The following is a 26,889-nucleotide window of genomic DNA, read 5'->3' on the forward strand; positions in this document are numbered from 1 at the left end:
AGATGACAGCTTTGATGTTAATGAAGGCTCTTAAGTCAGTGAATGTTGCAGTTCTAGAGGTACAGTACATCCAAGAAATTACTGTGTAGTAGTTTTGTAGGTCAGGCAAGTGAAAATAAAATGAAAACCTAATGATAACAGGCAGTAATGCCTTAGTAACCACTCAGTGAATTACTTTGAATTATTTTAGCTGCCTAATTATTTTCTTTTTTTTTCTTTTTACTAGCTTTGTCAGAGCTTTGAAAGGCTAGTATTAGTATTAAATTTTTATGGAACTTGTACTCTTACTAAATCCATTATTTAGAAGGCTGTACACCTGAAAGGATAAACCTTCAACTATAATCAAAGTGAAATGATGTAAGCAATAAAGTATCTGTAACTTAAGATGCATCTGTATAGTGTTGACTGAATTTTTTTGATACTTATGTTGGTTATGGTTTGAGTTAGAAGCTTTTATGAGTAACATAATTTGTGATATGTTTTATTTTAGAATTCACTTCTTCGAGAAATTGAAAATGCAAAAAAACAAGTAGAGGAACTTCAGCATGAAAAGGTATAATACACATTTCTGAAATATTATATTGGAAAATAATTGCTGCATTGCTACATAGCAGGACCAGATTTGAATTCCCCCATAAAACTTAACATTACCTGGTCTGTTTAAAAGTAGGGAGCTGTTATTGCTCATTTTATGGTATTGTGTGCCTCAGTTTTATGATGATTTTATAGGTAATACATAGCTTTTTTACTCAAAGACTTAGCATGCTTCTGAATATGTAAAGTGGCTGGATATGTTGGCAACTTGCCAAAGTTTAAGGATTGTGCAGAATTTTTATACTGTTTTATGTATGACCTTGAACAGTAAAAAGAAAAGAGAAATACTTTTAATGTTGGGTATTTTCCCATAAGTTTTTTGTTAAAGCGTTGGGTACCATGAAATGTTCTTGTTCGACTGATAAAATTGTTTTAAAGTTTTAAGAATTGAGGGGCAGGGAGAGAAATATTTATTAGACTTGGCTGCTCCTTTGCAATAGCAGCTGTCTGGTCTTTTGCTTGTCCTGGAACTGACAAGTTCTCTTCTTGAATAATAGTGGTAGGGCCTTTCATTTCTTTGCATTCTTAAGCAGTGGCAATTAATTTTGTTGTCACACTATCTGTTCTGAAATAATACTTGTTATTGCTTATTAAATCACAGGTGTACTGCATCTCCCCAAATCATTCTAGTAAGTAGCTAGGTCAAACTGTAGAGGCTGTGCTTCTGTAATAAAATGAATAACGCATTCAGAATATTTTGCAGAATGTGCTTTGAATTTTTGTATGTGTAGGCCAGCAGTTTTCACACAAGGCACAGATGTTCATCATCAGCCACTTTTTATTAGTCTTTCATTGTTTTCTCATTCATTGGATTTCTCTGTTGTTAAATTCTCAGTTTCTAGAGCATGTAAAAAATGTCCAAGTTAAAAGTGAATGCATTTAGAACCTTTTGTGCACAGAGCCTGAAAAATCTTCTTGTTTCTTATTAAATATTATCACTTAATTATAGTAAAGTTAGTAATATGTGAATTTTATTTCGTAGCTGTTTTTAAAATATATATTGTCATTACCTACAGTCACAGTGTAGAGAGACAACAGAATTATTCTTGGATGCCCTTTTGTGATGGTGCTGTATTGTGTGTAGCGAAAATCATTTTTACGTTTTATGTCATTGAAGGGTATGTTTTAAAATATGTTATTTCTGAGTTTCACAGAAATGAGATCAAAAAACTAAATGTTAGTTTATAAATCGGTATTTGACACTGATTTTTTTAAGTGTATTGTTATGTATTTTATCTTTTTATTTTTACAGGATCAGCTTGTATTAAATGTTGAAGCATTAAGGGCTGAAAATGACCAAGTGAGACTCAGAGCCACATCACTTCATCATAGGTATCAGCACTTAATTGTAGTTTATTTTTTTCTAATTTCTTTAAAGTCACTTTTGCTAAATATAATATTGTCTATTATAACTGAAAATACTTTAGTTATAACTATAAAATGTATTCTTGACAGAGCATATAAAACAGTTTTTATACTCCTTAAAAAAATTGGCACTGGTGGGACAAGAAGAATCATTTGGGTGGGTTTTTTTTGTTTTCCCCTTCCCCCTACCTTCATAAGGATAAAATGTTTCTTCATGTTCTAGCCGACCAGATTTCAGATACCCTATCACATCTTCGTCTGTGCCTGATAGTCATACAGACTCCTATGGCACCTCATCAGTGCTAAGGCGTCCCCAGAAAGGACGTTTGGCAGCTCTCAGAGATGAACCTTCAAAGGTAATAGAACTCTGAAATCAAAATAAAAATAGAACTTTGGCAACAAAATAGATTAAATGAGGCTAATCTATGGCAAGGAGTTTTTGGAATAGGACTACATAGCAATAAACTGCTAGATTTTATATATCCTGTTTTACAAACTAGTGCACGGCTACTAGTCTTTTTAATTGTTAGCAAGTAATTGCAAAATTATAATTTTGAAGTCCAATTTGTTTTAAGTACGATAAGCCTGTAAAATACAATTTAAAACAGTCCTACTTTTATGTCTATACACTAAATTAACATGTTACTGTTCTGCAAGCAATTTCAAGTCCCTTTCAGGACATATAACTTCTCATTACATAAACCTGATTCCAAAATACCCATTGGATGTGATAGCAAAATTCTACTCTTAATTTATAGCGTATATAGCCAAGATATGTGATGTTTTAATTTATTCAATGGGCCTGTCCATTTTTAAATTTGACTAAAATGTAAGATGCAAAGTTTTCTACGTTATAGCTTTTTTTACGTTTCTCTAAACATTGCTGTCTTGATGGATGCATTCAGCATGTAAGTGGGCTTTTAAAAAATTATTTTAAACATCTTGAAAAACAGTAGAAATGTCACATTTTTCCCATTTGAGTTTGGAATTTTTTTTTTTAATTAATTCTCTTAGGTTCAAACTCTGAACGAGCAGGACTGGGAGCGAGCCCAGCAAGCAAGTGTATTGGCAAATGTGGCACAAGCATTTGAAAGTGATGTTGATGTCTCAGATGTTGAGGATGATAGGGAGACTATATTCAGCTCAGTTGATCTGCTATCACCAAGTGGTCAGGCTGATGCTCAAACTTTGGCCATGATGCTTCAAGAACAGCTGGATGCAATCAACAAAGAGATTAGGTATGGTCTATCTGCTGTTAAGGTTTTGATAAAAATGAGTTTCTGTGACACTAGAAATCCTTTTTGTGTGGTTACTTGGAAAATGGTGGTTGCCCATTCAGTTTCCTGGTGGCGGGATTGACAGAAGTAACTAGTTTGCTTCAGGTTCTCTGTCTTCAGCCCTATTTATGGAAGGGATTGTGTATTACTAGTTTGACAGAAACCCCTGCATGGTGGTAATAGCCGTAGCGTTTACCACTTTTTTCAGATTGGATTAGAAGATTTTTCAGTGTGGCTGTCTTGTCTGATGGGCATTAGAAAGAAGCAGTACCTGAGTCAGCCATTCTGTTTATATGGTACTTGTCTGAATGTCATGTTCCTTTGAAACTTTTTTCTTTTAGACTTATACAAGAAGAAAAGGAAAACACAGAGCAGCGTGCAGAGGAGATTGAAAGCAGAGTGGGTAGTGGAAGTTTGGATGCCCATGGCCGTTTCAGGTCCATGAGCTCCATTCCTCCTCCCTACGCAAGTGGTTCACTTGCTGGTTCTTCACCGCCTGGCAGTGGCCGCTCTACCCCAAGGCGGATTCCACATAGTCCGGCTCGGGAAGTGGACAGACTAGGTATCATGACACTGGTAAGTATCCATTAACTTTCATTTTTGGAAGAGTGTTCCTTTTCTCTAGGAAATCAGTTGTTTGATTTCCCCTTCCCTTCCGTCTTACTCAGCTGTATTTTTCCTTTCTCTAGGTTTTTCTACTGCTTCCTTTCAACTTCTATAAAAAGTGTAAGATACAGTTATAATGATTAGGAAAAACGTTCAGAACTCAAGTCTATTATTTGGTCAACATCTCATGCCTAAGTATTCCTTCTGTTGTTATGGTCTTTCTTCTGACTCCTCTTCCTAGAACAAATAATATTTTCTTTTCAACCCCTGGTACAGCAACCACTTTTTCCCTCCGCTTTAAACTTTATTTTTAGCGGTCCACTATTCCACTAAATATTCAGCTAAAAAGTGATTTGCATATATTGCATTAATGTTGAAGATTGTGAAGGTATCACAGCTGTTTTAATATTAATGAGTGCTAGTGTCTTGTTTTAGCCAGTTAAGAGTGGTAGGTAAAAGAAGTATCTGTTAGACCTAGTAGCTGATGAAGTAGTAGCTCGGGCTTAGCAGTTCAGCGAGTAGAGAAAGATGGATCCATTCTTTTGACATTCTTACGACTGCTTAGAAAAATTAATACTTCTAGGAGCTGCTTTATGCCTGTAAACCTATCTGTAAAAACAAGATACAAGTCTTCCACTTTCTTGTTTTTACATAAATGTTAAGCAAACCTAACAGTTTCTCATATTTAGGATACCTTTCACTAAGGAGCATTCTGGATATGGGTATTATTTGCAAGCACTCTTCAGGAAGAGCTCCTTCTGTAATTTAGTTATATATATATATAGCCTTATCTCCAGATTTGCATATGCATTTGGAAGCTGTACTTACTAGTTGTCTGTGCAACACCATACTTACTATACCTTATTGTCTTGGATTACTGTACTTTTATCATGCCTATATCATGCCGATTGGTAGACAAGGGATGATATCCATCACTGTAAGAGCAGGTGGACTGTAAATGACTGACTTGGCTCATTTAGGTCTCTTATAGGTGTGTTTAAAAGTAAGTATTTCGGCTAACTGCTTTTGCTGGCTTTTTAAGATGGATGTGTATGTATACCAAAAAGTCTATTTTTTTTATAATGGAAAAAAAAAAAAATAAAAAATCATTATACTAGCTCTAGCCACATATCCAGGGCCAAGCACACTTCTTTTACAGAAACTAACAAATTTCAAAATGTGGAGTGCTTTAGAATATAAAGTTTCCCAGTAATAAGTAGTTAAACCAAGTACTTCTCTTACAGAAAACCATATACAAATTTAAGTAGCTATTTTCATGAAAACTAGATCAGAAGAATCTGTGTCTTGTATTAAAATCTAATGTAACTGAACAAAAGTAAACTGTAATTAAGTCACTTTAGATCATAAGAATTGTGAATCAAAGACACTGGATCCGTTTTTTGCAGTTGCATTTCTCTGATGTTTTCATACCTAGCAACTGATTTGTGAAAGCATGAAAACAAGAAGGTATGCTTCTAGAATTACAGAACAAGAGCTTTCTAGAAACTTTCAAAATGGCTATTATGAATTATCAGACTGAATGAGTTCTTGTGGGTTTTTTTCCGATGATTTAGTAGAAAGTTGGCAACATTAGCTTAATGCTAACTGCAGTAGTGGTGTTAGGCAGTTCAGTTAGCAGGAAAATGCCTCATGATTAAAATTAATTAAAAAGCATCAACATGATAAATTGTGAAACCTGGAGCTCTCTTGAACAGTAAGTTCTTGTGGACAGTTTTCATTTCATGTGGTAAATATTTTCATTTTTATGGGTTATCAAATTTAATAGCTGAAAGACCCAGCAAGGGTAAAATGAGTCATCTGTGCCTTGTCGAAGAACTTGGGGAGGGACTAGATGTTATTTAAAGGTCCCTTCCAACCCAGACTCTTCTAGGATTCTCTACAGTCAGATTGAACAAAACTTTACATAGTAATGTTGCATAGTTTACATGTATTCTAAATAAAAAAATTATTAAAAGTTGTCATTTATGGAAGGGGAACAACACACAATTCCCCAACTGCAGAGGGGACTGACTTTATTTTTGGTTACAGCCTTTTGAAATAATTTTTTGCCAAATGCAATGATAACTGTTAAACAGATTATCTAAATTAAACTTTTGTCAGCATCAGTCAGAGTAACTTGATAACTTGTTTACGTGAATCAAGGTTGCTGCCTTGCTCTGTGCACTGGCAGAGGTGAGAAGTACCTAGGAAGTGAGGTACAGTGGCTTCTGGAGTAGATGGAGGATAAAATAAAACCGATGGTAGACTCTTGCTGAAACATTCCAGCACTTTAAACTTAGTAAAAAGAACAGAATAGTGTTACTGTATAGAAATCAGCTATTGTTGGCACTCTGTCTTTTGAAGTATGGCTGCTTTTTATGCTATGTAGGAAACAACTGCAGAAATCGCTAAGGTGTGAGAAGAGACTAGTGCAGACAATGTATTAAGCCTGCTGTGGCCACCATGTAGGTTAGATAGTTCAAGGCAAGTTCTTGATACATGACTGGAAATCCTCTCACCTTTTAAAAGCAACACCTTACACCCCTGTGTGCTTGACTGGTTTTCTTGCTGAAGATAATGCACATTTTGTGTGCTAATTTGCCTATGATACTAATACATTCAAATATCGACGGTACTTTTGTAGATAACCAACTATAAGTCTTGATTATTTTTTTTCTTCCCTTTCCGCTCTTCAGGGATGCATTTAAGTAATGTGTGATTTGAAGAGTACTTCATACTGTGTACCTTTCTCTGTGCCATTGCTGTAACTGTTATTTATATTATCCCTAGTATGTTTTGTCTGTACTAGTTGTTTCAGTCTGTGCTACAGTTTACAATAAATACAGCTTTTCCAAATTTCTTTTCTTTGCATGCATCTATCAGCCTAGCGATTTAAGGAAACATCGTAGAAAGGTAAAAATCTTTAGTTTATTTACTGTTGTGCGTCTTCATCTCCTTCCCTGTCCCCAAACTGATTGATGGATAACAAGAACATAAAAGAAAGCATTTGCAGGGTAACTCTATAATAAAGCAAGATTATATGCTCTTTGATATTAAACGTAAAATGGTTTATCTTCTTAACATAAGTGTGGGCTTGTTTTTTGTGGGTTGTTTTGGTTTTTTTTTTCTTGTTTGACTTTTTTGCTGGTGTGGGGGGCTGTTGCATTGGTTTCTGTTTGTAACCACTATTTTGCAATCTTCATGAAACAATATGTAATTTTAAATATCTGTTAGTGTTCACACAAATAAGTCTTAATTTCTGTTATTCAAACTTTGAGATAAACTGTAGCCACAGGTATGTAGAAACTGACTTCGTAGAATCTTGCTAGTGATTGTCTAAACACATAACAGTGAGAATTAGGATGCCTTCTTTTCACAGGATCCTCTGGTTTTCTGTCTCTGCACTGGCTTAAACTGAAGTCAGGTATATTAGTTTTATGGTGGTGAAGACATTACTTTAGTTCTTAGCTCTATGAGTGAATAAAAGATGAATGCTTACTTGCTCATTTCACTAGCTAAGACTGAAATTTAGTAGTTTGTCACTGAAGGTAACAGAAAATCCAGAAAATAGTTAAACCAAAATGAGGCAACTGCAGAATGGTAAGGGCAAGAGTAATGCTTTAACACTGAAACAATTGATTTTTCCTTTCAGTATTTTGTGTAGTGTTGACATTGCATTCATGTTTTGCCATTTCCAACTAACCCCTCAGGTTTTCATTTGTTTTCCATTAGTCTCCAGCTTCTAGAGAAGAGGTACGAGATGATAAAGCCACAATAAAATGTGAAACATCACCACCTTCTTCACCTCGATCTTTGCGTTTGGACAGAGTCCAAAAAGGAGCTTTGCATACAGTGAGCCATGAAGATATCAGGGACATAAGAAAGTAAGTAGCTGTGAATAAGTCAGACCTACCAGTAATTTAGTATTTCAGATTATCAGAATGAAATCCTAAATCTGCAAAGCTGTTCAGCCTATAGGGTTTTAGTCTAGATATTGAAGTGTTTCTCAGAAGTAAGGACTATGAAGACATAAGTGGGTGATTATGTTACATAAACAGTAAGAATACAGATTTTGTTAATGATCAGAAATAGCTTTATGTGAAGAATTCTTCTGGTACTCAAGGTCTGTGTTAAGTTTGCTTCAGAAATGCAAGATGTACAATTCCAATCTTCTTTTATAGACTGGAATTTAGCTATGAATTCAGAAATAAGTTGCAAAATTACCATCATTTTGGTTGACAGATGTTCTTTTCAAAGTTCCTAAATATCTGGGATGGATTCCACTCAAGTATTTCAAACTTCTATTGTCTAGCTCAATTTGTCAGGAACTTGTGTTGTCAACTTTGGCCTCTGTGAATTGCACTTTAAACACTTGAATTCTTGTTTCTTAAAGTGAGAATTGACTTGTTACATGCTACAGTATATGAATATTCTATCCCTTCCTTTCTTGCATGGTTTAGTTGTTTCCACTGTTTTTTCTGTTTAATGACATGTATTTTGGTAGATACGTTTCTTTTCATGACTCATTAAAAGCTGAAATTAGATGTCATTAATGAGTTACTGAGCTTTTGTTAACTTGCACAGAAACCTGAACTTGTCTCTCACTATGTTATGCCAGTGAATTTGTTGTACATGTGCTCCTTTATAACTCCTTTTTTGTAAAGTTCAACAGGCTCGCAAGATGGGCAAACAAGTAATCCTAGTAGCAGTAATAGTAGCCAAGATTCTCTTCATAAAGCCCCCAAAAAGAAGGGGATTAAATCCTCTATTGGCCGCTTGTTTGGCAAGAAAGAAAAGGGACGACCTGGACAAGCAAGCAAGGAAACATTAGGACAAGGTTGGTTTGCCCCTTTTTTTTTTTTTTTTTTTTTTTGGCACAGTAAAAGAGAGAGTGAAAGACTGAATTTTATGATGTGTGTATCAGTCTGTGCATATTTATGATTATTTTGATGCTTATGTACAGCATTTTTTGGAACTAGCGACACTGAATCTTCTGTAGGTCCTTCTATGAATGTAGGATGCAAGTTCAACTAGTCATGTATTGCTGTCTTTTAGTCTCAAGTAGCCAGGTTATTGAACCTTACTGAATTGTTACAGCTTGTTTTGTGAAGCAAAAATTTAAACGGTATCTCAGAAGGGAAAGAGGCTTTTGTTAGTATTAACACCAACAGTCATGTCTTCACTTTGTACCCAAAGGAACTCTCTTGAAACGAACCCAGGTGGCTTAGGAAATACTACGGTTACCTTTCTCTCTTGTGTAAATCTTTGCATAAAGCAGTATCCTTGATGTTGACACCAACCATAAGTGATATGGGAACACTAATAATTCACCTTACAGGTGGTTGAAACATGAGATTCTCTGTGTGACTCCAGCTGGTTTTAGACAGCACCTATTTGAGTCCATAGCAATCTGATTTTCCTATGTTTATGCACCATTGTGATGGGTATGTATTCAACTAGAGAATGACGTGGTAGATGGTCTTGGAGGTTTGGCTTTGTACATTTCTGATCAGTAGTATTACAAAGGATTAAATAGTTTTGTTCAAGAAAGCAGTAGTGATTTTTGAGTTACAACTGGCCAGAACTGAGAAGATAACAAGACTGGTTTTTGTTTTGGGTTTTTTTGTAGTTGGCATGGCAGAAGCAGATAGTTCCTCTCAGGATGCATTAGGTCTCAGCAAGCTTGGAGGTCAGGCAGAAAAAAACAGGAAAATGCAGAAAAAGTAAGTTATCAAATATTTTTAATCCTCTGTTGTTAAGGTATTGCTTTGTTTAAAAATGTTTTGTTTTCTTTTTTTGTTTTGTTTTGTTTTCAGGTGTTTTTGCCTAGTATGGTGCTATGGCTAATAAGCCTCTAGAATTTTTTTTACTATTTTTTTCCACAACTTTAATGGTAGCATATGTCGTGGTAACTTTGAAATGAATTTCAATGCTGAAAATTTATTGTTGAAATGCTGTAATAAACAAACATGGAGATAAAATTGGACTCTTATCAAACCCTCCCCCAAATTTGTTATATTTAGTACCTGCTTTGGGTTTAATTCATTTGGAAGATTTCCCAAAGTTGCCTTTGGCTGTTACTTGCTCTGGAGTGTGAAAGAGTTGACAGAATGAAAGCACGAGATGTTCTGTACAGACATCCTTCTGTATGCATTTGCTGGTTCCTTTCTAGCAGGTGACTGAAAGTGTTTCCTTTTGTGTTGCAGCTGCTAACTGCTGCTGCGTTCACCGATTTTTTCACTTCTATTTAAGGTTGTCTTCGTGTTTTCTCTCATACATTTTAACAGCTGAAATCTTTTTTCCTTGCACTATATAACCCTGACTTCCTCTTTTTTTTATAAATTGTGACTATTTCCTTTTTAATGGCACCTTCTAGGTACGCAGTTACCTTTTACTAGTCACAAGAATTTTTTCAGTGTGTGTCCAAGAAAATCTTTACTTTACTGTTCAACTTTTGAGTATCTATTGCATGCTTTGTTGTTCCCAGACTTGGAAAAGATGAAGCAAAGACTATAATCATAGGTGAAGAATAGATATCGCTACTAGTAGAAATCTTGACTTGATACTTATATGGTAATACAGGAAACACTCAAATTTATGTAAATAGGATCAGGCATTCTTTGCATTTTTCCACTCAAAGCTGAGCCATATACCTTGAACTTTTGTTGCTTCTGTTCTATTCAGCTGTCTTTACTCTGTGTCAAAAAAGCTGACCAAGATCAGACATGCCTTGCTTTTTTACTTGCCTTCTGAAGACAGAATAGTGAATGTTGAAAAGAAAGTGGGCTAATTTTCTCTTTGTGAGAGATTTCTTGCAGTACCTAAGCTCTATTAACAAATAAGAGTAATGCCTGGTGACTGCTAATGAAAACCAGCAGTGTGTTGGTTTGAAAAGTCAGAATGGAATGTGGTTTTGTTTGTATAACAGAACACTCAGCTGTTTTTCTTCAGACTGTTACACTGAAGGCAATCGTACCTTATTATGATCTGGTATTTTCCCTTTTCTACAGATCTTTAAAGTCATACCACATCTTGGGTGAATAAATAGTTCTAGTCTGGTCATATCTAAATAGTGGTAGGCCTGTTCTTTGAACAATATAGATCTTTCTCAATACCAGCAACAAATTTAATTCTACAGTAAAACAGTCTATACTGTCTTGCTTTAATAAATACAAAATGCAGTTGCAGATAAATCATGACTTTTCTTTGTAAACATTCTGCCTTTCAAAAATTTCCTGATATTACTTAAAGTATACCTCATGGCTGCATGTTGTTGGTTGCTTAAAAGGCAAGTGTCTCTGTTAGACAAATGAAAACTTTTAGTTTGAAATTGCCTTGCCTAGCTATTAAATACGGGTATGTGCTTATTCACAGGAAGGTATCTACAATTCAGATATTTCAGTGAAAGTGGGTATGAAACAGGAATGTGTTGATGAAGACACGTATCCTAATGTTTATTTTTATTACTCTTACTGCTGAGAGCAGCAGCAGAACCCTTTGAACTTCCATGAGAAATAAATCTTACCATTTTAAAAATCCCAGCAAGATACTTTAATCCAGCTGTTTCAGAATCCTGACAGGTATTCTGAAGATAGGAAGCAATATTATCACAAAGTGTCAAAGATCCCTTGCTGCCTTCTTGAGAAGTTCATTACGAAAAAGTGATAAAACTGCTCTGAATTGCTTTTCACTTTGATATTGGAGGAGGGTGGTGGTAAAACAAATTCTCAAGGCTGACTGTTCACTTATAAAATCCTGTATTCAGCAAAAAATTCCAGTTACCTGAATGCTTGGAACAATGGCAGCTATTTCTATTTATAGCTGTCTCTAATCCCTATTTGCTTGCTTATCTCTGATTTCTGCATGCATGCACACAAACAGGCTGAGGGCAGTATTCAATGTCTTTACTAACAAAAACCTATTTATAGTTACAGAACGAAATTACAGTATACATTATTTGTCTGTTTTTGTATGCCTTTGAGTTCAGTTTAATCCTAGTTTTATATTTTTCCTTCATTGTTTTATTTTCCTTTTGTTTACCATTTGATGTGGTAGTGCAAAATCAGGGTAAGTTTGTATTTATTTTATTAGGATTGTTGTGAAATTATGATAAATCTCATTTGGATTTTTTAGCAATATATTAAAAGCTCTAACTTTTTCAAAAAAATTGTAATCATGAGAGGAGATACTAGATTCAAAAGAATTTATTGTGAAAATGTGTTGCTGAAATAAATCCAGTGTCATCTAGTTCAGTGTGAATGCTAGTTCAATGTCTTGTCTTAATTTGCATGGTGTGAATTTTTATAATGGAAATATTAAACCATACTTAGATGGCATTAGTTCTGTAATTTGGGGTTTGAAAGTTGTTTAGCAATAGTAGATATTTGTGGCAATTCATTTCCAAGGTAGATGTATTTCTGTAAAACCATTGCTCTTTGTTTACTAAATTTAAGTTGGTTTTAGTGTCTTGTTCATGCTGTTCATCATCTTGGTGAGCTGTACTGTTGACAGTGTTTGCCACAACTGTATTTGTGCTTTTCTGTGTACAACACAACAAACTTAATACTGTATTAATCAAAAAGGAAGGCAACCCTAAATTTAAGATAACTCTTCTTAAAAAAAGTTATACACAAAAAGTTTATTACATACTTTTAATCAATATATAATAGGGATATAACTTTCCACTGATGCTCTGCCTGAAACTAGTCTTTTTATCTCGTGTTTTACTACTGTTGCCCTTCAGTTTCTACACCTTGCAGCTCTGTCATTTCCATCACTGTCACTCTCTTCACCACCTTCTCTACAGTGTTTTCTCTACTCTGAACTTCTTCCAAATCAGTTGTCTTCAGTTCCATCCAAGAAATCTGGAATACAGCAGTCCCCTTTGGCTACAAGTTCTGGATTTATCCATTCCCATGCTGTCTTAATCCAGTGACAAAGTGATGTAGCTCCAGGCTGCTTTGTTTTCCTTGTGGGGTTAGCATATGCTTGCCTGCCAAGAGCCATTCTAAATACAAATACTTCAGATGGTCTTTAAAGGGCCTTGTGTGTTCACTACACCAAACACCTGCAGTTTTGACATCATTTCTCATCCCAGATGACCACAATTTCTTTGTTCTCCACAGCTGGCATTAGATGCCTTTTGAACATGTCTAACAACAAGTGTTCCCCCCTTGCAGCAGCACATTTGGTCTCCCATTCCAAGTGATGTTCAGCCAACTTTTTATTAAGTCTGTAGACATCTATCCCTTGGTTTTGTCACCTAAGGGTTATTGCAGTAGCCAGCTACTCCTTTGACATTCTTTTATCCTTCACAGTGCCAGCTTTATACCATCTGTTAACACTGCCAACACTAGTGCGATATTTTTTTTCCTCACTAAGATATGAGGCTGGATTTTGCACCCACTTCTTAAATGGTATAATTGGATGGCCTGTGAAACTAAACCGGCATGTCAGTTGTGATCTTTACATAATCTGATCATGTATTGCTGGAATGCAGCAAGTTTCTTGGTAAAGTTGGAATGGAATTGCTGGAAAAGTGAAGTTCCCTGCCATAGGAAAACTTGCATCATTTGCAGATAAAACAGCAGCTGCCTTTGAATTCTTCCCATGAGATGTTTTGTCCCTGTGTTGTCTTGAGCTTTCAGTTTAATGATTCCTCATGCAAGGAAGTTTCTGTCTCTTCTTGCATATGATTAAATTCCACAGTTAATTTTCTACTTCATGGATGTGTTCCTCTTTGGATCCATTGAATAATTTCTGCATAAAGTTATCTCTTAAACATTTTTGATTTGTTTCTATTTCTACATGTTTGCCTCCATCACGTAACACTTCCTTCCAGCCACACAATTGTTTTCTGCATGCAATACCACCATGAGTTTAAAGTTTGCATCATAACCTCACCTTATGCTTTTGATACGTTCCCTGTACTGCTCATCTCCAAATGATTTGCTGTTTCATGGTTAACCTGAAGTACGCAGGGAGACTTATAAAACTTTCAGAAATTACACTCCAGTTCTCTGAATTACATACAATACCCCAAGCAGCTTTATAAGCTGGGGAGAGGCAGGGATCGCATGCTCTTTTTGGGTCACCCTAGTCAAAACAGAGGCTATTCTGGGCATGTCTGTGCTCTTTCATCACTAGTGGGCCTCCCCCGCTGCACAGTCATGTTACCACAACCACCAAAAAGGAAGACAAAGACACCAAATTTGAAGTTAAACTACTTGGAAAAAACATTGTATTCCTTTCTGTGTCAAATACAGTATTAAGCATTTTATTCTGTTCTTACCAAGCAGTATTTTTTTAATATCTTGCTAACTTTTTTTTCTCATTTTCTAATCTTTAAACAACAAAGTGCAACAAAGCTAAATGTGTTCAGGGCTAGTGATTTGTGGGATTAATGTCATGTGTTCTGCAGTAGCAGGAAAATAGCTCATCCTTTATTCCTAATTTAGAATTATATATATCTTTTTTGAAGTGTACAAATACGTATTAGCTCTTATGGTCTTCTCTTCTTTGTTAATAAATCTAGCTATTGAGCTGCTAACTGCTGAACACTATTTCCACCTTAATTGTTGGGTCTTAAAATGGGTACATTAGAATGATTATTTTTAAGAAGTTATCTGGCAGTTCCTTCCTTCCTCCCCTTTTTTCATTCCTGGGCAGTACATTTAATTAGGATGAAGTATTGGGAGGCTCTTCTAGAGCAATAGGAGTTTATTGCCATGCAGGTGGAGAAGTACTGTCTATTGATAAAACAGTTGCTAGTATATTTATTGATTACTGAATTGATTATATTTTTATATTTAGTTATCTACCAATATAACATGAAGATCCTAGGTATGCTAGCTTGTCTAAAAGAGCTGAATACTGCATATCTGTTTTGCAGTAGTAGCAAAGAAAGCTACTAGTCTGTCAGTGACCCCTTTTCAAGATGGTTTGTGTGGTAGTTTTTTAACATCTGTAACTTCTAAATATTTTATGATCTTGCATCTATTCAACAATACAGTTCTGAAGGCAGGGAGATTTTGTTTGGTTTAAATTGTGAGAAAATGATAAATATATAATGTAGGATCTTCAAACTGTAGTATTGCTGCTTCTCTTCTTAATTCTACACTTGCAGGTATGAATAAAAAGCATTAAACAGTAAAAATTGTCCAGTTAGATGAAGTTGTTTTTTTCTAAACTTCTGAGGAGAGTGAGTGGAGACTTAACCATATACAACCAGTTTTCAAAAGCAGCTTAAATACACTTTTTTCAGACTTTATCCTTTTTTTTTCCACACAGACGTATCCAAGCAGCATTGCATGCTTGTACCCGCAACACTAGTTTTTGTCTCTTGGTTTATTGAACATTTTTGGCAGCTATTTATAGGGATCTTGTGAGCTTCCATTGTTTCTGTAAGCTGAATTGTCAATATTAAACTTCACTCTCTTCTGTTTCAGAATAACAAAGGAAATGGTGTCATCATAGGAGATGAAAGCTGGGTTTCACTACATAGCCTTTCAGAATATAATTGCCAAAGTGTGGGTCTCTGAATATAATGGTTGTCTGAAGCTATGCCTGAAATTCTGACAGGCTCACTGTTGCAAACTGAAATTCACCAATTAAATGATTACTGTCCCAATTTCCAGCCTCGACAGCTTGATGGGACAGTACTGTTTCGATGGCATGGGTATCTGATGTACTCATACATTTCCACAGGTTTCAAATCTGCATGTTGAGGAAAAATGACTACTTTGGTTCAGACTTAATTTGCTGAACAGAAAATTGCAGCAACTGAAGATCTGATTGACAAATAAGTCTGACATCTTCACTTTGTGTTGGCAGTGTTGGTTAGAGTGTCAGTAGCAGTTTCAGACACAAATTTCTGAAAGGCAAGATCCAGCATCTCTGCCACTCTGAAATTTCCTATCTGGTTCAGCTTACATCACTACGTAGTCCTTGTACGTGTGCTGTGGCTGCCTTAGTGGGTATATCATACAAGGCTGAGAAAGGGAGAAAGCGAACTATTGGAAAGAAGATAGTAAACCGAATGCAGTGTTTAAATGGTAACATCTAGTTATAACTAGTTTCTCTTTGTTATTAATAGCTGTTTCTGTCATTGTAGGCATGAGTTGCTAGAGGAAGCCAGAAGACAAGGTTTGCCTTTTGCACAGTGGGATGGGCCTACTGTTGTTGTGTGGTTGGAGGTAAGTGGTGCTTCCAAAATAAATAATTAACACACACACCCCCCCTCCAGTGTACAGACTTCTGAAGAATCTAAGGTTTTGGAGCCAGGAATGTTTTCCAGATCCTGCTTACTTCCTTTTTTTTTTTTGTGTTTCAGTTGTGGGTTGGGATGCCAGCCTGGTATGTGGCTGCTTGCCGAGCAAATGTGAAAAGTGGTGCTATCATGTCAGCCTTGTCTGATACAGAAATACAGCGTGAAATTGGAATTAGTAATCCTCTGCACAGACTGAAGCTGAGGCTGGCCATTCAGGAAATCATGTCACTAACGAGTCCATCTGCCCCTCCCACCTCAAGGACGGTAAGGAAAGTGACCTAGCATTAAACATCTTTTAGAACCATTAGAATTTCCAAAAATTCTACCATAACCATGTAACTGAAAGGACTTGAGCTTCAAATAAGAATTTCTGGAAACATTACATTGTAGAGGAACACGTGTTTTAAATATAGGCTGTTTCTTCCTTTCATGGAAATTAAATGAAGGAATAACTACATTGTCTTTCTTAAGGGAAAGAGAAGTATATATCAGTGTAAGTATATAATCCAAAATATTTAGAGTACATGTTATTTGCTTCATCTTTTGGCCTCAGAAGAATTTATAACACAGATGAAACACACATGTGCATACAGAAATTTGTAAAGTAGTTGGAGGCTCTTTTAATCCTTGTATAAGGCCATTAACTCCAGATAATGATACAGACTACATAAACTAGGAGTCCACCTGTCTCTATACTATAGTAAATTTAGACACTTAAGGTTAGCATGAATTCCCTCTCATGAGTCTCTCTGCCCTGCATTCTAGAGTTATTTCTGAGATTCCTGGGGTTACGTATTAGACTACAAATGCATTTTTCGGATTAGAGCAGAGTCAAGTGTTTGCCCATTAATTACATCAGTGTAAGCTGTTTATCTCATTCAGTTTTGTTAATATCTTTGAAGAAAAGTGATCCATGTTAATAGGCTTTTATTCCATGCCATTACTTTCAATAGATATACCTATACTTAAGACTTTAGAAACCATTGCTTTTGCCCATGCCTGCTCCTTACATGTACCGATTGCTTATATGTTCTGCAACCTTTCCTCTTTGTTACTGCTTTCCTTTCACTGGATGGGATTGGTTCCCTGTGGGGTCATATTAGACCACGGGAAATGTCTGGGTAACACATGAAGAAATGGAAAATCTTACAGCCACACAACAAACGGTTAGTTTACAGTGTTGCCACTTCTGTTCCTTAGAGTGCTTTTCCCACTTTCTGAACATTTGAATCAAGTGCCTTTTTTTCTTTTTCTTTTTTTTTTTCCTTCACATTAATGCATTAAAATTGTGGATCATTGCTTCTTCTAATTATTAACCTTGTAACCTGCATATTGATAGGTTTTTTTTCCAGAAGGGGAAAAAAAAAAAATCAACATTGATAAGATCGTAAACAAAACTCTTTCTAATCTGTAAAATGGAGCTCCGATTTGATTAACTAATAGACAAATTGAATTATTTGTGCAGAAATTTCTTCTCTCCAGAAAACTTAATCAGTAGATGGGTTTTGCAACCTCTCATATGAAATAAGTGCCTTGTATATTTTTTCACAATGCATGATGCTTGCTTTATCTAGACTTTTTTGGTATGCAGTAGACTTAGAGTCTTGCAGTGTGTCTTTAACTTTGATATTCTTACTAAACTTAAATACTAATACGTATGTGTTCTTTTGCTTTTCTAACCACGTAACAGGAAGATGAGGAGGGAAGCTGGGCTCAGGTTGGAAACTTTATGTAATATTATAGACTATATGTAAGCTGTCACAATAATTAGAGCATGAAAGAATCTGTTTTTCCTTTATAGCAGTTTCTCTTAGTGACTCTTGGTGTGGCTTGGGGATTGGGAGAGGGGGATACTACAGGCTTATTTATCTCTGTATAATACATGCTTGGAAGATACACTTTTATATTTAGGCAATTTAAATATTAGAATATTTTCTGGAACTCCCAAGATTTGGTGGTTCATCATTGAAAACTTGTGAAATACTTTGTTACATAGTACATGACAAAAAAGCTATGCATAAAGATTTTTAATAATAGGGCTGTCAGGGGAAGAATATTCAGAAGTCTTTGTTGTCATTATTTTTCGGAAATATTTATCCTCTAGCTTATGAATCACCAAAATGTAGTTACTCTTTCTTAATAAGCATTGTTGTATTCTATGCATTGAACATACTAGATCAAATTTTTAAATTATTTCATGACAAAGTGTGGAGTGTTTTGGTGGGGGATGGCTCTCTGGGAAGCCAGAAGTTCAACAAGAATATCTGCCATGTGCAGAAAGTCCTTGTTCAACCTGGCCGCTATCACAGGTGTGCTACAAGACATACTGAGCCTAGATAGTTAAGCAGATTTCTGTGCACTAATTCTGTAATCCTCCTTGATTAATTGTTTTCCCTTAAAGTGGTGACAAATCCTAATTGTATCTTCAGGTATTGAGATAGTTGAGTATTTTATATAGGGATATAAACAAAACTTAGGCTTTGCCTGTGACCTGTATCTTTGGACAGTATAGTCTATTCTTGCTTGGCTGCACTCCAGCCTGAACCTGTTTAAGTCCCATTAACTACATCTCAGATACTCATGTGCAGATTGTCGATGGTAACAATCATAGCTTGTCTCTCTGTTAAAAGAGTAACATGCTCTTTCAGTCTGCTATCTAGCGATGGCTTGAAGGAATGCATTTCTATGTGACTTTGCTCCTTTCTAGAAAAAGCTTCCTCTAGAGGGGAAATAAAGCTTTTGAATTTTAATTGCACAGTAAAAATGAATTATTACCCTTGACTTTTGAGAAAAAAAAAAAAGAACTGCTGGGTTTTGTTGTTCAAGGAATGATTAGATGCATAGTTTCAAACTCCCTTATTTTTATAAGTTTTCTCCAAAAAATGCCTGATTTGCTGGTCAAAACTACAGTGAAGGAAGTGGGGTTTTTGTGGGTTTGCTTGTTTGTTTGCTCGTTTGTTCTATTTGTTTGGGGGCTTTTGTTTTTAGGATAAGGACTAGCATTTAGAATTGCTTTTTCTTCAGTAGTGGGTTTTTATCTTTTTTTGCTTACTTGATTGGGATCACTTGCTGAAAACAGTTAAGTATTAAAAAAAACAAAGCCCTGCAGTTGTGTTTTGGTTTTTTTTATATCCTGTATTTATATGGTCCTGTGAAAAATAAGAATCCCCCCCCCCGCCCAGTTTTCAAGAGATACAGGTTTTTTTAGCATCTTAACAAAATGAAATTCTATGGCTCTTGCTATCAAAACAGTAGATTAGTCTTTTTTATTTTTATTAGTTTTTGAATATTTTTTCATATTCTTTAACATTAAATAAAGTCAGTTTTACTTGCTGATCGGAATATCTAAACTTGCTTTTCTTCATGAGGTTGACTTCTTCAGAAAACATACATGTAGTATTCAATATTTTTATTTGCTTATCTTTACAGCTTAAGAATTAAGTAAGCATTGTTTTATGTTTTACTTTTTTCTTTAAAATACGTTGTCTAAAAAAGCTTTTCTCTTTTATTTCTCATTTTAATAAGCTTATTCATTCATCTTTTAAAAACAGACGTTAGCATATGGTGATATGAACCATGAGTGGATCGGCAATGAATGGCTCCCTAGTCTGGGGCTCCCTCAGTATCGCAGCTATTTCATGGAATGTCTTGTTGATGCTCGAATGCTGGATCATTTAACTAAAAAAGATCTGCGTGGGCAACTTAAAATGGTGGACAGCTTTCACAGGTAAATAGATTTAAGTTGGAAACCTAACTTACAATAAATGTTTCTGTATCTGTTTTTTTCTAAAAAATTTTTTTTTCTAAACAGAAACAGTTTTCAGTGTGGCATTATGTGCCTACGAAGACTGAATTATGATCGAAAAGAACTTGAAAGAAAAAGAGAAGAAAGCCAGAATGAAATTAAGGGTTAGTGCATTATCTTCATCTTGGTCTGATTCTAACGTGTTTTTGCTGATCTGCCTCAAAAATTTATTGGAGGGGAAAAAAAGGGGCATTAGAGGGAGGAATTATTTATAAAATATGAAGTGTTAAATAGAGCAGATGTGTCTGGATGCAGAACCCAAACAGTGAATCATGAAACACATCATTAAATCATTCAGTCATGCAGAGATGTGCTACAAATGCAGACATTTTTGAAACTCTTACTGCTCTGAAGTTTGAAACAAAACTAAATGTTTTAGGAGAATGAAGGTTTTCACAGTATTTTTCTCATAGAAATTTTGTCCCCTGTCTAATACCAGAAGTCTTTTCTGACAGCTTAGACTAAAATTTCAGGGTTACCTTGTACAGAATTTGCTTAGAAGACTCTATGCTTGCTCTTCCCCTTTTAAACTGTTGATACCTTTTGGTGGTTATTCTACTCATTGTGCCCGAGAATGTTCCCAGGAATTGCAACTAACTGGCATGAAACAAGCCTGTGTTGTGGCTGGTAGGCTTTTTTTTAGCCTCCTAAATGGTATGGCTGCATCTATTGCCTTTAGGGCGTAGCTCCTTGGAACATAAAACTGTTCGATTCCTCCTGGGAATTGTTTGGGAAGAATGCTAGTTGACACAAGCCAGAAACATGCTGTGGATCGTCATAACAGTTCGATTGGTATAGGCATTCCTGAGTAGTGTAAAAAAACCTACTTGTACGAACATAGTTTTTGACATTTGGGCTGAACCTGTAAATGCTACTCTACAATGTTTTTTACTTGAAAAAGTTTGAAGATAAGAGTATACTGATTGTTGAATTGTTACAGTAAGAAATGCCTTCCAGCAAACTTCTAATATGTTTACTTTCCACTTTAAATTTATGATTGTGGAAGGGTGCAGTAGTATGCATACACAAGCTGAAGGTAAGTCTGCATTACTAAATTGAACACCTTCAGAACTTAAAGGTAGACAAGATTATAAAACTAATAAATAATAAAGCTTTAAACAATAATAAATAAAGCTTTCTGTTCAAATTCAGTAGGAAGTGCATGAAAAACTGCTACAAGATTTTTCTCTTGAGTAGTAAAATTTTTTCCTCAAATATTTAATCTGTCTTGCTTGAGGTCCAAGCCCCTAAGTGGCTGTGTAAAATAGAAGACCCTGTCTTCCCTATCTGCATGAACACTATGCCCAGCTGAACTTGTCTCCTAACTGTGACTGCAGCCTCCCTCTAGGCAGAGGGAGGAGATTGAGCAAGGACTATTCCTTCTGGGTGCAAGGAAAGCCACTGTATGGAAAGGATCGAACACGGAGCAGTGCAGTCTTAAGCATGAAGTTTTGTTGCCAATTCGGAGCATTTCACGCACACCAAAAAGGCAGGGGCAGATTAGATCGCAACCTAAATGTTAAATAACAAAATTCCTTGAGGGCTACTACTTAACAGAATTTATGATGAATTGTGTATATGTGAAAATCAGTCTTGACACCAGCATACAGATCAAGAAAGGACTCTGTTTTATTTGTTCAGAAAAGTGTGTCATATAAATTGGGCAACTTTTTTTTTTTCCTCCATAGATGTCCTTGTCTGGAGCAATGAAAGAATGATCCATTGGGTAGTGTCCATTGGTCTTAAAGAATATGCGAATAACCTTATAGAGAGCGGAGTTCATGGTGCACTTGTGGCCTTAGATGAATCATTTGATTACAATGCATTAGCTCTCTTATTACAAATACCCACTCAAAACACACAGGTAAGCAAGAAGTAGTTACTTGATGGCTGATAGGGTTTTTCTCCCCTCTAGGAAGGTTAAAAATGGAACTGACTGGTTTTTTTCTAGGTAAGTGCCTGTCTTTCTATTCCCAGCTCTAGAAACTTTAGAAATGGAAAGCTGTCCATTATCCTGTAAGAGAAAAACATAGAACTATGCTTTTCTTACTGTTTTCTAATTGTTAGTAACAATTCTGGTTGATAAATTTGCTCGAACAAAAGATATTGTTTGAATATTTTCCTCATAGCCCATCTTCACAACAATTAGTGTAAAACTCATCAGGTTTATTGTTTGCTAGTTTTTATTCTGAAATAATTAAGTTTGAAGCAGAAATCAAGAATTTTCATATCACAACAAAGGGAATGGGGAGCTGTTAAGTCTTCCTTAAATTTTTAATAAGTTACAACTTTAATTTGAAATTAACTTTTCATGTATTGAGTATGTTTATTAATCTGATAAGAGGTTATTAAACAATTTGGGTTATATTACATTTTAAAAATTACTATAGGTTACTAATTACTAATCTTTTGGAATTAACTTCCATTTCTTTTGTACTACAAACTTTAGGCTCGTGCTGTTCTGGAGAGGGAATTTAATAACCTCCTTGCTTTGGGCACTGACAGAAGACTTGATGAAGTAAGTTACTTGAGCTGTTGACCCATTTTATGGTACTGGGAACTTTATCAGAACTGTTAAGTGAAAGAATTTAGCTTGAACCTCTTTAAGCTTTTTATTGACAGAATAGCGGCAGAAACCTTAACTTGAAATTCTTTGTCTTGGAAAGTTTTTGAATATGGCAATTTCTGTGTATTTAGGTAAGATAACGTTGAATGTGAAAGTATTGAGATGATTTGCAAGTTTGTTTTCTGTAGCTTGGACGGTTAAGATCTAATAGCAACACTTTGGGCTGAATCTTCTATCCAAAATGTGGGAAAATTAGTGACCAGTGTTGCAGATGAACAAGCTATAATAAAGACACTGTATACCATGCTTCAAAACTTCGTCCTAACGAGCAGTATTTCAAATAATTTCGAGTGTCTTTCAAGAAAGCTTGTGGTGTTAATATCTGTTGTTGATACCTGTTGATCCTGGTATAGATGACCATCAGGTATGTTTGCACATCAGAGTAATTTCTATTGGGCAGTCTGTGATCTTGCAGTAATGAGTCATTCAAATGTAATGAGTAGAAAACCAACAAACTAGGTGTGAGACTTCTGTAGTCCCTGTGAACCTGTAGTATAAAGGAGAGAGTGTTACATCTTTAACCTTTTAAGTTGCTGTAATTTAAGTTGGTGTGAGGAAGAGCGCAGGGGAAGTGTGAAAGTGCTGACTTAAAACGGCTTTTGGATCAGTGAGGTGAAGCATATACCAGTATGCTGAAGCTGGAGGCTGCTATGACAAACCTTGATTGTTTTTTTTTTTGTTCATCTTTTGCCTAATGGACTTGTTTCATCCCTTCTGTGGCACATCCTGACAGCTCTGTTCTCAGTATGCATCCCTACTAAGGTTTTAATAACATCATCAGAAAGCAGCTTGATAGTTTTCCAAGGTATTTTTCCTTAGGGATTTCAAACTGCAAGAGAAGGAGTTTTGAGGGAACAGATGTTTGCTGTGTTCTAGCAGCACAGGGCAGTTTGATCACAAAGATCTCTTCAAACAATGAGGATACTTGTCTTCTAATTCTAAAAGGGGATAAATTTTAGGTAAAATGGCATTCAAAGGATCAAACTGTTTCTAAAGGCGAGGTTGGCAAATGGAGATGCACTATGGGTGTATTTGCATTGACACAATACCTTCACTGCAAAAGACATTTTTGGAAGTGGGACTTAAACTATTGTATTTTTGAAGTGGAATATTACTTCAAAGATGCAGATGCATTAATGGGGGGAAAATGCACCTGGGTAATTACAAGTTAAGTTTACCTAAGTGCTTAAGCAAAACACTGCACAGCAATATAGTTTTTAATACACTTTTTTTCCTCACTGTCACTTCCTGTAATTTGTAGGATGAGAAGGCACAATAGCTGTATCATCATTCCTGTAAGACAGAATTGAAGGTTAAAAGCAATTGTTCGAACTAAGCCTCTATATGTCAGTGTTCCCAAAGCAGCTTTTATGATCTGCTCCACTCTACATATCCCCTAAGAATGAGTGATGTGACACTTACGAATTACTGCAAATCATAAAGTACAAACATTTGAAGTACAAACATTTTTCTAAATGTGCCAAGCATGTGAATTTCCATAGTTACTGAGCTGAAGAGCCTACACTCTAGCAGGTGAACACAGATTGTTGCAAATGAAGACCTCTGCTGCTGTTGCACCTGAACCATTCTGAAAATCAACTCATTTCAGTGGTGATACATTTACTTAAGAATGTCAGTAATCCTTTTAATGTCAGTAACAATCCTACATTTTTTGAATTGCTAATGATGTTTATCAATATAACAGGATGATGATAAGAGCTTTAGGAGAGCACCTTCATGGAGAAAGAAGTTTAGACCAAAGGACATAAGAGGTTTAGCTGCTGGATCAGCAGAGACTCTTCCTGCAAATTTCAGAGTTACAACCTCAATGTCTTCACCCTCTATGCAGCCAAAGAAGATGCAGATTGATGGTATTGATTTTGTATTATTTTAAGCATGATGCACTTTTTTGCTTGAAATTACGGGGGAATTAAGTTCAAATTACCTTTTTTGCTGCATAAAAGCATCTGCCTTGTGCATGGTTGTATATATAACACTGTGTTTAACCATAGAGTGCTTTATAATTTCAGGAAGCTGTAATAGATGTGGAGTTTCTTTTTACTTCACTGGAATAACAAAATGAGAATTATAGTTAGAGATAAATTTATGTTAAACTAGGAAAATAAAATTACATTTTAGTAGAAGTCTTCTAATCATGTGATGCATAATTTCTAATTAGCAGCAATTAGACCAATGTAAGTCCCACTTCTGAAATGCAGTAAAATACATTCAAAAATTATGTGAGTAAACTCTGTCGGATAATTTTGAGATTATTAAAACTTGAGTAAAAGGTGCATTACTGCCCCTGCAGTGGTCATTTAAGTATTGATCGTACTTGAAATCACTACTTCAGTTATGGCTGTGTACTTAACGATCTATATGTATACGTGTGCACGTGCACACACACAGAGACATGTATTAAAAAAAAAAAACCACCAAACACCCCACCTGGAAGTGGAGGTTGATCACCTGTTACATGAGGTATCTTGTCTGCTTAAAAACAGTCTTTTTAGTACCATGAGAATAAATTTTCACTTGAATTTGTTTTACAAAACGCAAGTAAAAATAAATGGAAATAGTATTTAATTGGAACAGACAGGATGAGCAACTTCCGCCTAATCTGTCAGAGTTGTCTCAGGTTCTGAAAATTATATTTATGAATAAAGCTCAAAGAAACGACCTTTGCATCTGATGTTACTCTCTAAAATGTGAGCTGTTTTAAATTTTAAGTATTGTCACTTCCACGTGAATTCTGGAAAATATTTTGTGCTAAATTCTGTAAGTTAAAATAAGTGAAGTCTTTACCATGTAGGAACCCCTTTCATTTCATGATATAAAAAACCAGAAAAATATATACACTATATAAAATGGAAAACAAATTACTTATAAAACTACGTTTGCCAATTTCTGTGTCCTAGTTGGCATGCAGATTTTCTTAGAATTCTTTTTGTTAGCCACTGAAACTGGAAGTGGTTAATATATAAACTGTAAAATAAATTCTGCTTTTCTAACTTGTAGCCTTAGAGTTGGGTGAGTACAGTAGCTGTAATCACATTGCTGTGATTTTTTTTTTTTTTTTAAACTAACATGCATGCTGTGTTCTGCATGTCTTCCCATGCTTCTTGAAATAGGCAGTGTATCAGGAACACAAAGATTGGATTCTGCTACAGTAAGGACCTACTCCTGTTAAAGCCTTCTCCTGGTGAGTAAAGTTGATAGGTATAATAGTAAAGCAGCTATTTATGAAATAAAATGTCAGGTATTTTAATACAGTGAATTTACACAGTTATGAAACTGTTTCAAGTTTTCAGGGCAGATTGTTATATTGAAAATCTGGAGATTATTTCCTACAATGAAGACTGAGTGTTTTAAATATTTACTTTTGTAAAGATTGTATTCTTTTGAGGGTTTGTTTTTAAACAGCCTCAAAAAGGACCCATGCTACATAGCTATGTAGAAAGTGTTGAAATCAAAGGTTGGCTGAAACAGCTAGTGAAAGTGGGGAGGAGGGAAGGGAACTAAATTAGGCATGTAAAGGAAAAAATAATTGAGTGTGTGACACTGCAGTTCAGATTATTGATCTTTCAGAGCCTTTGCTTGGTCAAAGTTATCCCACTACAATATACTTCAATATTGAATTGTTATAGGGGTAATGGCATAGTTCTCCAATTCTTGGATACTTCATGCCACTGTGATTGCTTAGGCTGTCTGGTTGGATTTAGCTACCTGCAGCCTAAATTTGAGTAGCTGTGAGCAGTGCTGACAATAAGGCAGCTTGATAACTCAAGGGTGTTTAGCACAAAATACATGTATTCTGGCTTATGAATGATTTTTCTTCAGCAGCCTCTGGTGTAATTTCTCGTGGAACAGTATTTCTCATTTTGCAAACAAGTCTGGAAACTAGATTTTTTTTTTTTTTTTTTACTATATTGCATTTAAAAAAAAAAAATCCAGTGAATCTTTTTGTCGCTAGCTGGTATCTTCTATGGGCTATAAATTGCCTGTTTCTTCTGCTTACAGCTTCTTTCCCTTCTTACCAGTAACATCCCTACCTCGTAGGGATTGGCTGTAATATTGGCTGCCTTTTCTTCAAATACTGAACCTTTTTGCATATACAAGTTTAGTTCCAAAGAGTTCTTACGTATGAAATGTTGAGAAGGGAAATTCTTGCACGTAGCAACTTGGATCAGGTGGATCTGTCAGTTCATAATCTCAGGGCTATCTTAAAATCTTTTTAGTTTCAAGATGTTGGAGTTGTAAGTCTTGCCCTCCCCCACCGGTCCAGGATTTTCTAGAGTCAGATGACCTAGGATAAAAATCTTCGAAGTAGAAATATTTGACCTCATGT

At 35.5% G+C, this 26,889-nt stretch overlaps 1 protein-coding gene across 8 annotated transcripts in view; it reads left to right on the forward strand.

The window, feature by feature from the left end:
* PPFIA1 (PTPRF interacting protein alpha 1) overlaps positions 1-26,889 on the forward strand; it is a 60,220-nt gene that overhangs the window by 30,690 nt on the left and 2,641 nt on the right. The window contains exons 12-30 of one of the 8 annotated variants that reach the window (XM_069804123.1): positions 491-553; positions 1,847-1,926; positions 2,183-2,315; positions 2,974-3,197; positions 3,578-3,812; positions 6,726-6,755; positions 7,575-7,726; positions 8,507-8,679; positions 9,472-9,565; positions 15,955-16,036; positions 16,174-16,374; positions 17,214-17,276; positions 17,801-17,827; positions 19,662-19,837; positions 19,922-20,019; positions 21,604-21,779; positions 22,365-22,433; positions 24,247-24,412; positions 25,673-25,743. In XM_069804123.1, the coding sequence (XP_069660224.1) occupies positions 491-553; positions 1,847-1,926; positions 2,183-2,315; positions 2,974-3,197; positions 3,578-3,812; positions 6,726-6,755; positions 7,575-7,726; positions 8,507-8,679; positions 9,472-9,565; positions 15,955-16,036; positions 16,174-16,374; positions 17,214-17,276; positions 17,801-17,827; positions 19,662-19,837; positions 19,922-20,019; positions 21,604-21,779; positions 22,365-22,433; positions 24,247-24,412; positions 25,673-25,731 (2,301 nt within the window). In that variant the 3' untranslated portion in view covers positions 25,732-25,743. The remainder of the gene's footprint in view (positions 1-490; positions 554-1,846; positions 1,927-2,182; positions 2,316-2,973; positions 3,198-3,577; positions 3,813-6,725; positions 6,756-7,574; positions 7,727-8,506; positions 8,680-9,471; positions 9,566-15,954; positions 16,037-16,173; positions 16,375-17,213; positions 17,277-17,800; positions 17,828-19,661; positions 19,838-19,921; positions 20,020-21,603; positions 21,780-22,364; positions 22,434-24,246; positions 24,413-25,672; positions 25,744-26,889) is intronic. The other 7 variants (XM_069804126.1, XM_069804124.1, XM_069804127.1 and 4 more) reach the window with 7 other exon arrangements.

The sequence above is a fragment of the Haliaeetus albicilla genome, chromosome 16 (assembly GCF_947461875.1).
Source record: "Haliaeetus albicilla chromosome 16, bHalAlb1.1, whole genome shotgun sequence".
Lineage (NCBI taxonomy): Eukaryota > Metazoa > Chordata > Aves > Accipitriformes > Accipitridae > Haliaeetus > Haliaeetus albicilla.